At 39.1% G+C, this 14,179-nt stretch overlaps 1 protein-coding gene across 10 annotated transcripts in view; it reads right to left on the minus strand.

The window, feature by feature from the left end:
• SH3KBP1 (SH3 domain containing kinase binding protein 1) overlaps positions 1-14,179 on the minus strand; it is a 210,863-nt gene that overhangs the window by 175,571 nt on the left and 21,113 nt on the right. For 4 of the 10 annotated variants that reach the window (XR_012057801.1, XR_012057802.1, XM_072934443.1 and 1 more), the window contains exons 2-3: positions 10,885-11,042; positions 8,225-8,314 (exon numbers count right to left, since the gene is read on the minus strand). Coding sequence is in view for 4 of the 10 variants with exons in the window: in XM_072934443.1 (XP_072790544.1) it covers positions 8,225-8,314; positions 10,885-11,042 (248 nt within the window). In the remaining 6 variants the exon portion in view is untranslated. Of the gene's footprint in view, positions 1-8,037; positions 8,198-8,224; positions 8,315-10,884; positions 11,043-14,179 lie in introns of those variants that run through there. The other 6 variants (XR_005981485.2, XR_005981488.2, XM_030281758.4 and 3 more) reach the window with 3 other exon arrangements.

The raw sequence follows: 14,179 nt of genomic DNA on the forward strand, positions 1-14,179 counted from the left end.
GACTTAAAGTAGCAGAACTGGTTTAACTGATTGTACAGCCTGTTTGCTTGCTGTGCAGGGTTTTACTAAATGGCCCTGGAGCAAAGCTTTGCCTTAGAGTTGCTGCACAGCAGAAGCTCCCTGGCAATACTTCACACTACCACCCTTATAATCATGAAAGGACACCAGAGCAGGAGGTGCAAGTTCCTATCACAAGTGAGGCTGCTCATCCATAATGTTCACAAAGAACAATTTGGTTTTGTATTATCTTATGCTTTTCGCTCCTCATCAAAAGGCACACCCACTCATGAAAAAAAAAAAAAAAAAAAAAAAAAAAAAAAAAAAGAATATTTCAAGTGGCCACTGTTAATAATCAAGGACTTCTCTCAGTGCTACCAAAGGATCCTTGCCAGACAATTATGTGGGCATAATTTATTTTGCACACCTAAAAAAGCACTTGTAGTTAATCACTCTGTATTGTCACTGAATCATTATATGTGACATCTTTTCACAAGTCCTGTTTACATGCATTTCCCTGACAGCAGCAGGAATGCAAAATCTTACTACTGTGAGATGAAGTTCAATAAAATGATAGTGTCACTACAATGGCATCACAATATCAAAAATGCCATTCATGTCTCCCCCTGCTACTCCGCATCATGCTCCAGTGATGCAAACTTCCCTTTTCTCTCAAGCAGTCTAACCAGCTAATATTAATCGGCTTTAACTAAAAACAATTGCCTGTAGCCAGTATTTATCTTTAATTTCATTGCTCATTGCCAGATCTGATGAGGGGACACTGTGTATGGGAGCCAAGTCAATTTTTCCAACAACGCAATCTAGTAAGAGATAATAATTTAGCCTCTCCCTGTAAATCCTGTTTTCACTTTATGAATGTCTGAAAACATCAGTAGAAAACAAATACATCTGTTAGCACTCATTAGCAAATGCTGGTGCTGCTGGTTGTCAAAACTCAAATCCCATCTCCCTGTCTGTCCTTCCAGATATATTCTTCAATGGTAGGACTTGAGAATCTCATTTTAGTACAGACAGGCTTAAAAATATGACCAAGAAAGCCTCCACTAAAACAGTTTTCAAATAAAAACCTCTCTCTGGCACAACTGTAATTAATATTTTCTCTCATTCTTTACCGTGCTCAGTGTCATGGAGCAGCAGAAGGACATGGCACAGAGATTGAAGAGGCAGGTTACCAACGCAGTACAAGTAATCTAGGCATGGGCAAGGAAGCCCTGAAGGAGTTCTCCAGCCCTGGAACTTGCATGCCCAGTTTCAGCTTCATGAGAAAATAAAACCCACACAGAAGCTGTGGGGTGGGAAAGTGGGAAGAGAAGTGCAGCTTCTAATGGAAACATATGAGTCTGAAAGAAAACTTACTGGGAGTACAGCACACTCAGCTTAAAGAGACCAAACAAAAACTACCCTTTTCTAAATATCTGAATGTTCACTAAAGAAACAATGCAATGGCAAAAATCCCAGCAAAAAGAAATGGGGTCAATATTACAGTGTCACTGCAAGTGTCACCAGGGTTCAGAAGGGCAAGCAACACATGCTATTTCCTTCTGCAAACTCTCATATAGAAAAAAAAACAATCCTTATACAATTGCTTAGTGGAGTAAAAAAGGTTGAATTAATGGATACTAAAGGATAAATTTTCCTTGTTTTGTATAATAAAATTCCATTGAAAAAAATGTCCTATGCCTTAATTTGTATGTTGTGGTTTTAGACCCAGTGTTATTTCTGCATACAACACACATACATCATGCACGCCTACTGCATGGACACATATATCTATGGAATTCTGAAAACACCTGGAAAGGGATGACAGTTTGAGAAGAAGCTTTTATTTTACAGTATAATGAGTCATTCTTCTCCCTCTGCTTACTCAACATTTTCCTCTGAGGTCCACCAGTTTGACTAGTCTCAAAAATTTTTACTTTGAATGGCAGGCTGCAGAAGTTCAAACAACCTAGTAAAAACACGTGGGCTAACAATACAGAAATGAGAAAGTTTTCTGTGCAGAACCACAGAACAATTAAGAATCATGAAATGCAATGCTCAGTCCCACAAGCACTGTTGTGACCTCTTTGTCATTCTATCAACTTCAGTGATAGATAATGTGGTAGCTCTGAATTACAGGCATTTTCCATCCATATTTCTCTAATTCAATTCTGGAAGGAGAATAACTCAGGTCAACTTAGAGGGACTTTTAAAGCAGGAACAGATTACATTTTAATAGCACAATAAAATTGAGCCATGGGACACTGAGGAAGCATAAGGGAAACAGGAAGATTTGCATCTTACTTTCTTCTACCTCTAATTATAAGGCATTCATTGGCCCAGTGATTTGGCAATGGCTGATGATAATGTAAGAGCCATGTCTCTGTAGTGCCATGCAGACAACATGACAGCACCATGCACTAGGAGAGGCAGTCTGCCCACCTGCTGGCAAAGTCATGGGGCATCATGATTAGGAAGCTTGGGGTGAGGGAACAAAAATCAAAAGATCATTCAAGAAATCAAAAATCTTCTAAACAAGTTGGCAAAATCAAAGCTGAATGATGTAATGCTCTTGGCTCCAAGTAGGAAGAGAATAATTTTCAGCCAAAAGTATTAAAAAAGATTTTCATTTGGTTTGTGTTATTGATTAATGGGTAAATAGTAACAGATAAATCAGCAGCCTAAACACACCAAAACATGTTTAAAAGGGAAAACAAGGCTTAGCTAAGCTGGTTGTAAAGAACCAGCCAAAATAAAGGCAGTATCTTGTATCCTGAAGCAGTCATGAAAATTATAAAAGAAGTTTTTGTTTTAGAGACAGTATCTGTTGGAAGGGTGTTTTTAATCAGGGCTTTTGATAATACTGGCCTATTGCCTCTGGGAAGGCAAATGCAGACTCTCTGGAAGAACGAGTTAAGACTCAGTCTTTCAAAAGGTGCAGTGAGTCCTCACCAAGAGGGAAATGGATGAATTAAGGTTTTGTGAAGCACCAGATACATACACGCATCACCTTGCACATTCTTGAATGGCTTGTGATGCATTATTTCTCTCGATATTCCCATTTAAAAAATTAAATAAAAGCAAAAGTCAATCCCACCTTCTGTAAAAATGAAAGGTTTGTCTTGTTCCTTCTCCCTGGGTGGGAAATAGCAATGTTATTTTTAAAAATGTACGCTCTACTTGTTTACCTTCCATCCCTCACCACCTCCTGTCATGACCACTGGCGCTAAGTATCCATCATTGAAGTCTGAAGTGAGAGTGAGTAAATAACCCATCCTATTTCATGATGGTTGTTTACCTGCACCTTTGACTTTTTCCATGGTAACTGAATAACTAGAGTGTCTATATATAAACAATGATATATTTTATATGGCTGTAACAAAGCCAAAAAATCAGGATTAAGAGGCTCATATACACTCGGCTCTTTCCAGCTCTGAAGAGAACAACATGTTCTGCTCATAAACCTAAACTGCTCTAATATACTCTGTCATATTATAATTTTACTAACAGTGCCAGTGAAATTCTAGTAGAGTACATAATTAAGTGACAGCAGGAAATGGCAGACCCTTTAAGGACTGTCTTCACCATCAGCTTCCCTAACAGTTCCCAAAAGATTCTAGGAGGAAATTGCAGCATTACAGGAACAGAATACAGATCTCTAATTAGTCAAATACTACTTCCAACAGTAGATAGCGCAAGTAGTTTGCCATTCCAGTTGATATTCACTTTATAAAAATATGAAAACTGTTACATGGTCTACACATGATACTTCAGGAAAAAAACAGCACTTCTGTACATAGAAGTAAACCCTAAATACAACAACTTATCCAAATAAATTAAAAATTAACACCACTAAACAAACCCCACATACACACACACGTATTTACTGTTAATAAATCACAGTGTTTGATGAGAACTAAAGAGTATCAGTTAGAGCAGCAATCTCTAGCTTTCTCTTTTTTTCCTACATGTCCCTGTTGCTCTCATCTTCATTCTTTGTTACTGTTACTGTTAACTCTTTAGTAATATAAACTAAAAGACAATCAGTAGATGAAGTCCGGATACAGGCTGTATTGTTCTATGTAAATGGACTATTTGGCAGATGGAGACTGAAGCCCAACCATTCACCATTATGATTATTAAATGCTGCAGATACTCCATAGGCTTTCAGAATACTGTTTCTCTTATACCCTTTTTTGCAAACAAATATTAAAACCATTAAAATCAGAAAATATTTCCTAAACTTGAAGGAATCCATCTGAGGCCTTTGTAATTAAACTGCAAAGAAGGTGGAAGTATTGATAAGTATTCTCACGTTAGCTTCAAACATCAGTGAGACTGAACTGCAATTCAGATTCTAGGAGCTTGTGTTTTAAGAATTTTAATGAGGTTTTTGGTCCTGTCAGGAAAAATCAGATACACAGCTGTACTTTCTTCAAATCCAAAACTGTAGAAGTATGTTTTGCAAGACACTTGTATGCAAATACTGCTAAGAACCTCTACAGATTCTACCTACAGAGAAGAGTTTTTCACAGCAGCCTCTTCCAACAAAAAAACAATTGCCAGGCCAAGTGTGAAAATGAATCAGACCAAAATACATGGATTACTAACATATCCACCCACACACAATCTACAGAAAAAATAAAAACATCCGGAGCTTGTAAGGTTGCCAGAGGGGAAAAAAATAAAAAAAAAAGAAAACTGATTTCAGGGAAGACACAATATAAGTTTATACTTTTTTTTATACCTTCTCTTTGCCTCACAAGCTTTTAGGAGTAGGTTGGAGAAATGCTGTGAACCATCTAATCCTGCCAATTCTATAAATCCTTATGACTACTTTAAGAGGCTATTGCCAAAACCACATTGAGTTCTTTGTATAACATACACTTCAAATAATAACATAAAACTAAGTTCTGAATAAATGGAAGCTACCTTAAAGAATTACTATATTATAGCTCCAAAGAAATTATATATTTGAAAGGATGACTTCTAGATGTCACACTGGGCTCTTGTTTCAATCTCTGATCAGATTCTCCTCATGTCTTGGAGCTTCAGGAAGGAAAGAAAGAAAAAATAGTACTTGTTTCCTTTTTAGCATAAATTAAGAGTTTTTGTGATTTACAGTTTAAACAATAGCATATTTTAAACTGGAATGCTGTATTGAGGTTTTCTTAAGACTACAAAAACCAGCCTGAGCAAGAAGAGGAAGCAATTGAGTCTCCTTTGTATATTAATTGATATAAAGATCATTTAGCTCAACTCCCCCTGCCATGGGACAAGCTGGATCCATGGCAGAATTTCTATCAGTTCTATCAGTATATAACTACAAGTAAGCCACTGTCTTTTCAGAAGGTTACTTTTTGCAATATAATGTATTAGTCACTAACAAGTAAACACCTCAACACTGAAGCTTCACATTACTGTGTGCTCACTACACAACTGCTGCACGTACTCTTATTTTCACATACTTCATAAAATTCCCACAAAACATCCAACAGCTGACAGACACAAATCACCACCATTTTTCCTCTTTTCCACACCCCCACAGTCCCCTGAGTGACCCCTCCCCTCAAAGCCTGCCATCAAAACATATCCAACAAAGTGGTCAGCACAGGAGAGCCAACTCCACGCTTGCTGCCATGACAAACATACGGGATCCATCCTGCTGCCTGCACTGAGCACGCTTCCATCCGTCTGGGAACAGTACCAGCCCCCTGACAGGCAATGGGAAGAGCCTCCCTCGCTGCCAGGGAGTTTCAGATCACTTCCAGGCCCAACACCCAGGGCAGCTGCCTCACTGGAGCTCCCTCACCTCCTCTGAATGCAGATGAACAGGTTGAGGTGTGACATTGTTTGTCATCGGGGCTTGGGCATCCAGGACAGCCCAGAGTGCTGTCATTGCTCTGTGCTCAATCCCTTAGAAGAGTGAAAACAGCCAAATCACAAATTATTGACTGGCACAAGACAATCCTGGTCACTCTGTGTCTTTCTGAGGAGATGGGCTGGAAAAGGGGGAAAGGTTTTGTTTTACTAGGTTTGCTTTCACCATTGTAAGAGTAATAACAACAGCAATAGTAAATAATTACAGCGTGTGATGTTACATTTCTCCTCATAAAATCTTGATTGCTGTTGACAGGAACAAAACCTCAGAGTCAACATTTTCACATGATTATATTCTCTTGCATTTCACTGTAAGTAGAACAGGTTTAATGGCCCTACCCAAAACTTGGAATAAGAAGCTAGTATTCCTGACTCTCATTTTCATTTAGATTTACACAATCTAAAACAATTCATGAAAACAAATATTTAGACAGTATTCTAGTACGATTTCCAAAAACAACAAAAGAAAAAGCTCATTAAATGAACTGCAAATTCCTGCCAAGTGTGTAAAAAGAGAAAAAACAAACAAACAAACAAACAACAACAAAAAAAAACTAACACCAGAAAACCAAATAGAAAGTACCCCAGCATAACAATTCACTGACCCATAAAGCAAGTTATCTTTTTAGGTACCGACAGAAATAATTTCCCTAGTCTGCATATAACCTCAGTGCCTCTGCTAATGCCATAGCTTCCCCAGAATCACGGAATATTCTGAGTTGGAAGGGACCTATAGGGGTCAAGTCCAACTCTTAAGTGAATGGCCTGTATGGGGACTGAACTTATGACAAGTGACTACTGAGGCAAAGCTGACCCAGACATCACTTAATTGGCAGTACTCAGACTGCTGAGGAGAGCAGTGAAGGCCCTAAGAGCCTACAAACCCCAGGGCACAGGCAGGAAGTCACAGAGGAGCCAGAGATTGCAAATGTTTGTGGCAAAAGCAGCTGGGAAGGACAGCAGGAGTTAGACAGCTCTCTGCCCTGGTGGGTACCAAGCAGAACCAAAGTGTTCTTAGACATGGGAAATATTCTCTTTTCCTGCCCAGGAGCACAAACTTCAGCTGCAAAGGGTCCCTGAATATGCACAGGACCTTTTTATGTTTTATGAAAAGTTTTATGAAAGCATGAACAGAGATAGGTAGGGGTGTGTAAGAAGCACAAGGGTCTCAAGCAAGAAATCACTCAGTCCCCCTGCAACCTCTGGCTGATTGTGATAAAGACAAACAAATACAGAGAAGAAAATTAAATAACAAGCAACAGATGAGGTTCTGCACCATGATTCAGCATGAACATCTTTGACATCCTACTACTAATGTGCACTATTTAAAGATTGTATTCTGCTTGCATAACAAGAAATCCAGATTGCTATTCTGACCCGAGGCAGCAGTACAGTTACACAAATCCCTGCCCCATTTCACTGATCCTAAAACACAAGCTACACACCAGAATTCCGAAAACAACTACACTACACTTCCTGCTTAAGATAAATTTACCTTTCCAACTCTGCTAGTAATATTGGCAAGTCCTCTGGAGTACAGAGAAGCTTTCAGGTTTTACAGCAGCAGATTCAGCTTACCAGTGTAACACTATTCAATCCCACACAGAACTGACTTTGAAAATTAAAGCCAGCAAACATGGCTCTGCACCAGTTTCCTGCTTTCTACATCTTCATCTGCCATCAGCAAAATCTATCGGTCTCAGACGCCGTCACACTTACAAACAGTTTTACACTGCACAGCATGGATTTCAAGTTGAAGTTTTCAAGCTAGAAAGCCATCAAAAACCAACTTTATATCATATAAATGAATAATCACCCCTGATACCTCCTCTTTGTCAGCTGCATAACTGAGAACTAAAACAGACACCAGGAAGAGTACATAATTCTCCATTCATACCTCTATTTCTCTGCCTGAAAAATTGAAAGAAAACAGAAGACAACAACCAGATACACTTTCATACGTTTCTTACCATACATTCATCACCATTATCTCTAACAAAAGCGAGTATCTTCAATTGTTGACAGAAGTAAGTTAGATCTTAAAGAGAGACCAAAGATTTTTCTCATATTTAAAAAACTTCTACCTCAAAATCTTCCAAGTGACCACAGCCGCAGACTACTAGGCAATGAAAAAAGAAACAGAAAACAAATTTCAAATACCTTTTCTGTTATGCCTTGCATACTGAATTTCAGAGCATAAGAAGGGTATGAATCCATCTTTTTTCTCACTATATGTATAAATACACAAAAAATTCAAAGCAGTTGTTCCGTAGATTCAAGAACAGGAAGCACCTCTGCTGCAACTTCGTAGAGAAAGTCCCTTAAAAAAAAATAACTGCGTATGTACCTCACGTATATCACTGCTACCTCCCCTTTCCTCTTTCTGTCTCACATCTGCCTTCAGACAACTCCTCTTCAATGGTCTCCCAACTTGCATCTATTCCAAGAAATTTAAAAATGCTTTTACTACAGGCAACTCCAAAAGTCTTTTGCACATTCACAATCTATTTCACATTCCCTTGAAAAATATGGGGGATTTATTTCTTAAGTAACATTTCAAATGAATGTCTTTTCATAAACATTCCAATATATTGCATTTCTCTAATTTTTCCATTTCTGATTTCTACTTATTTTCTTCCAAACTTGACATCCAGAATCTGCACAGGAATGTTAACAGAAACCATTCGGTACTCTTTACAGTGTTAATTCCACTATTTCGTTTTAGCAAACTTTCAATTTTTGCAAACCCCAACATCATGAATTTATTCAAAAGAAAATAAAATCACAGGGAGGAAAAGCTCTTCTCCAGAAGAAATTATTCCTACCTCTTGAAGGTAGAATGTAAAGTATCTCAAGAATTTAATTTGTAGTTTTTAACCTTTCAATAACTTTCTCAACTACTCTTAGAACCAATTTTGATAAGAAGTAGGAATTTGGAATAGCCTTCAAGTCCATTACTTGTCTGTAGTATCCCTTTTTGCCTGCTTCTCAATTACTTTGTTGACACACACTTGGCCAATGGGGCATAAACTCACTGCAGGAGAGCCAAACACTGCATTCACTTGTTAAAAAATGTTCCATGATCAAGAGAAAGTTCACAGTTATAATCTTAATGGGCAGAGTGAACAAGCTTTCTAATGGGACTGCTGTTTTGACTGTAGCTCTCCATCTAGGAGAATGCACAAGAAAAACAAGAAAAATTAAGGTTTTCACTCAAGACATTCATAAACTAACTCTAAATAACTGTGTATCTTCTACTCCATCTTACTGGTTTAGAGAGAAAATGCTTGGTTACGAAAAGCATCTTTGACTTTAAATTCTTCCTCATTCTCAGCTTGAACACAATGTGGTTTTTAGTTGTTTAGAAAACAGCCCTGGATGCTGATTAAAAAAAAAAAAAAAGGCAGGAAGGAAAGAGCAGGGAGTGGTATCTCATGAGAAGACAAAACCTAAACCATTTACTGTTGTTTTAGAACTTTCTATTAAAAAAAACCTATTTATATTTCAATTATGTGACAGGATGCCACAGTTTGAAGTCATTTTGGAAAGAAGAGGCCTTAAAATTAAGTACTAATGGTGTCAACTTACAAATCTTTAGATTATTATATTCCCATAGCAGACATTCATAGGCTGCAGTTGTTTAGAATACTAAATCTGACACCTCCTAAAATCAGCAGCAAATTTAAAATATCAGCCAGGAAAAAGCCTAGAGGAAGTCTGCATTTGTCCCACAGTTCACTTCACCAGAGTTCAAGCAGAAAAATATTACCAATACACAATGAATACCAAAACAGTTTCTTTCCCCTAGCTCAAAGTGTGTATTTTCAGAGATAAGCAAAAACCAGATTATTCATTGTCCTCCACCATGCCCTTTCCTCTCATTGAAGCCCTGGCTTGCTCCTAATTTTTGCAGCCTCACACACACAGAGCTGCTCCTTTTTCTTGCCAATGACAGGAGCAAGGATCAGGGTGTGTGCTCATCCCCACAGAAATAATAGCAGCCCCTCGGGGCTCCCTGTCCACCCCCACACCCCCTGCTATGGGCTGGCTAAACTCACAGCCAGACCACTTCCCCAGTGACATATGCAGCACTATGGAAGCAAAATGAAATTACTTCATTATGTCCATATGTCTAAACACATAACAGTAGAAGAAGCTAAAAAAATAAAAAAGAAAGACACTTATACCCTTAGAAAAGGGAAAGTACCAAAGCTCCTCAGAAGCTCTACTAAAAGATTAGCATAAAATCTATTTACGTAATTTATTGTCGTTTTTGGTCTCTTTTCCATTGTGGAGAACCAGGTTTATGGAAACTTATGGAAATTAACAGCCTACATCTGCAATGACAAATCAAGGAGGGCCAGAGGTACTAATAGCTGGCTTCGTATGTGCAGACATATGTGTGCAAACACAGATGCCCAGTAAAAAATATAATTTCTTTCTAAAACTATGAATGGTTGTCCTAAAACAAGGATTACTGCAAGTTATTTGGTATATTAAGTGAATACAAATTAATCTTTTTTAAAAACTTTTTATAGGCAACTGTACAGAAAAATCTAATTATTCTTAACTAGTTTAGCCAGGAATAAATATTCACCAAAAAAAGTTTCTATAAAACCTAAGAAAACACTTGGGAAAAGCAGAATCTGTTACAGAGAAGATAAAATATTTAAAATGCAATGGCCTATAAGTTGTTCTAGAATAACCACTTTCTTCTTAGACCACGAAGTCAAGTATTTTCACTGAACACCAGAGAAATTTAGGGGTAGCTTCTTTTATTTTCAGCTTGTCTTTGCAAAGAAAGTAATCTTTTCGTTGTAACATTGTCTCAATAGAACATTGCATCATTATATGCAAAATATGTGTATACACAATACATGTGTATATGCAATATATTATGGTTTTGATATAAGAGATATTATGATATAAAGCCTGATATTTAGCCTGAACAGCACAGTACATAAAACTTAAACACATAACACAAAAACAGTTCCACTTTGTACTCACTCTTACAAAGTTGTCAGGGAACAAACCTCTTCTGCCTTTGAGCTGTCCTTCCCACCAGCCTCCATCATCTTTCTTGATATTGGTGATTATGTCACCTACAGTGATTGTCAGCTCATCATCGTGTTGAGCTTTGTAGTCAAACTCCACTATCGCCTCCACTAAAAGAGAAACAAATATATGCACAATTATTGACTACATTTAAGTTTTTCTGCCTTTCAAAGGCATAAGAAAACACCAAAGCAGTCATATATTCTCAGTGAAAGTCATATATTCAGTTTAACCAAGAGAGTACATCAAAGAAGCAATATGCAATGGTAATGTTCTGTGGGTAACTGCTACAAGAGAGGCCAAAGTGAAAAAACACACAAGAAAGCTCATCAAGGTTAAGGCAACATGCATTTTTCTTTATTTTTTAAAGGAAATCAATTAGTGATGCTTCAGCAATATTAATTCTGGCAGCATTACAAAGTTTATTTTTATTTCTTGGACAGTTTTACCTATTGTTCACAGGGCTTTCAAAGCATTTTATTTTATATGGAAATAAATATGGAAAGGTTCTCAAATTCATAAGGATCCTGAGCCAACTACCTTGCTAAATACAATTTAGCAACAATTTAGCAACTGCCTTGCCAAATACATCACTATCAACCTAAAAATTATTTAACAAGAATTTTTTTTCATCATGATGACTTTTACTGTTGTTTATACAGAAATGCAAAGCTTTGCTGCATGAACATGCCCTCACAGGATTTCATCAGAGATTTACTTTCACTTGTGATTATGCATCAAAGAATTATGATTAAATACTTCTACTGCTCTTAATGTCTGTTATCAGAGTTGCATTATGAACTTGCTACCATTACATGGTATATCTGTCTTTTCCCAAGAAGTCTCCCCATCCCTTGAAATCATACACATAAGAAAGTCTCTAGAGAATGAAGAAAGTCATAAAGACTGAAAAATTCCTTCAGAGGATCAAAAATAATACCCCTGGGGTACTCCACATGGAAGCCATAGTTATATTTAGTGGTTCCTCAAACATTTACTGGCCAGATTGGTGAGGTCTGGGACAGCCATATCTGTAAACCTTATTCCTGTTTTCTTCAGTGGAAAAGCTCATCCCAAGACTTCCTGCTAAACATTTAGCACTTCAACCATTGAAACAGCAAAGTGAGTACTAGTAAGAGGCATCTGCTTTCTGCACAAACGACTGTACCATGTAAACCCTGCAATCTCTAGCCTGCAAACAGGCAATACCAGCTCACAAAGCAAAGCCAACCATTACACCACAGGCAGCAAAAAGGTTCTGCCTGAATAACAAACCCTGCATACTAAACTGAATTAAGTTGACAGGAAAGCAGAGTTACTTCTTTCCACCCCCAAAATCACCCCCAAAATGTCACACAGTCACAATGCTGAATATCTCCCTCCCTCCTCCAGAGCCTGCAAGTCATAGCTAAAGCAGTGTTCTGACTTCTGGATACACACCAGCCACAAGTTTATGGCTTATAATATTCCTCTATTACTTCTTCTGTGAAGTCAAAAACCATTACAAAACCAGTTTACAAGAGGACTGCTAAACTACATAATGAACAGCAAAAGAGTGGCACCACACATGCAAAAAGCTGACATGCAAACAGAACATGAAAAATTTACCAGTGAAACTTAACTGAAAAATCAGAGTCATTCAGGCTGAGAGGGACTTCACATCTCTAGTTCAGCTTTCTGTTCAAAGCAGGACCAGCTGTGAGGTCAAACCAGGTTACTCAGGGCTTTGCCCACATTGGTCTTGAAATCCTCCAGCCTCCTCCTACAGAGGCAGATAGAGCATGCAGTAGAATCTGCTCCACTGCTTGACTAGGAAAAAGGTTTTCTCTCTACAGGCTATTGTTTGTATCAGTTTTCACCCACTGGTCTTGTTGCTCCGCTGTCAACTGCAGTGCAATAACTCCATCTTCTTGATAAGCTTTGTAAGGTTGCTTTTAGGATCTCCCAATTTCTCTTCTCCAAGCTAGACAATCAGAGCTCTTCTAGATTCAAGTCCTTTCACTCTTTGTTAACTGTTCCACCAATTTGGTGGAAACCACAGATATGAGGAGAGTGCACTCCACGGCCTTCTCCAGTACTCAACAAAGATGTTAGACTGAAGAAGTTTCAGGATAGCCCCTGGAGGTACTTAATCTATTATCAGCTTGCACGTGCAGTACAAACCACTAACCACTGCCTAAATCACACAGCTTTCGAGGTTGGAAGACACCTCTGTAGACCAATCCCCTTATTCAATGCAGAAACAGTTAAAGCACAGATTGCTCAGGGCCTTATGCAGCCAAGTTTTGAGTATCTCAAACGATGGAAATTCCAGCGTTTGATCACCCTTAAGATTAAAAATGCTTTCAGACACAACAGTAAGATCAGCCTGAGCCTTTTCTTCTCCAGACTGACCCGTCCCATCTCTTTCAGACTCTCCCCAGATGTTACAGGCTCCAGTCTCTCAAACACCTTCATGGCCCTGCACAGGACTCACTCCACTCTCTCCATCTCTCTCTTGTACCTGAGAACCCAGAACTGGACACACAACTCCAAAGGTGCCTCACCAGCAAGGAGAAGGGGAGAAGGATCCTCCTGCCCACAGCACTCTGCCTAAAACAGCCCAGGGAGCCAGCAGCTGCCCCTGCCACAAGCACACCCTGCTGCCTCATGCTCTGCTTCATGGCCACCAGGATCCCTGGGCCCTTCTCCACAAAGCTGCTTCCCAGACACCCAGGCACAGCCTGTACTCGTGCCTGGCCTTATTCCTCTCCAGCTGCAGCACCTGGCAGTTCCCTCTGCTCATGAGCATCCTGGCAGCCCATTTCTCCAGCCTCTTGAGGCCTCTACACATGGCAGCACGACCCTCTGCGGAGTCAAACACTGACAGCTTTGCAGCACCTGCCAACTTGCTCAGTCTCCTCTCTGCCCTGTCCTCCTGCCCATTGCTGCAGACACTGAGCAGCATCAGCCCCATTTCCCACCCCTGAGGCACCACTGCCAGTGACCAGCCTGCAGCTGGAGCTCCTGCTGCCCTTTGGGTCTGGCATTTCACACAGTTTGTTCCACTCACCTCTACTGCACCTCATCGCTTTGTCAACTTATGGCAGACACTGACAAAACCTTTGCTGAAGTCAACATAAACAACATTCACTCCACCAAGTCAGTGATCTCATGGTAGAAGACTAACAGATTGTTCAGACATGACTTCCCTTTCATAAATCCACGCTGACTGCTCCCACCACCTTCTTGTCCTTCATATGTTTGG

The sequence above is a fragment of the Taeniopygia guttata genome, chromosome 1 (assembly GCF_048771995.1).
Source record: "Taeniopygia guttata chromosome 1, bTaeGut7.mat, whole genome shotgun sequence".
NCBI classification, from domain to species: Eukaryota; Metazoa; Chordata; class Aves; order Passeriformes; family Estrildidae; genus Taeniopygia; species Taeniopygia guttata.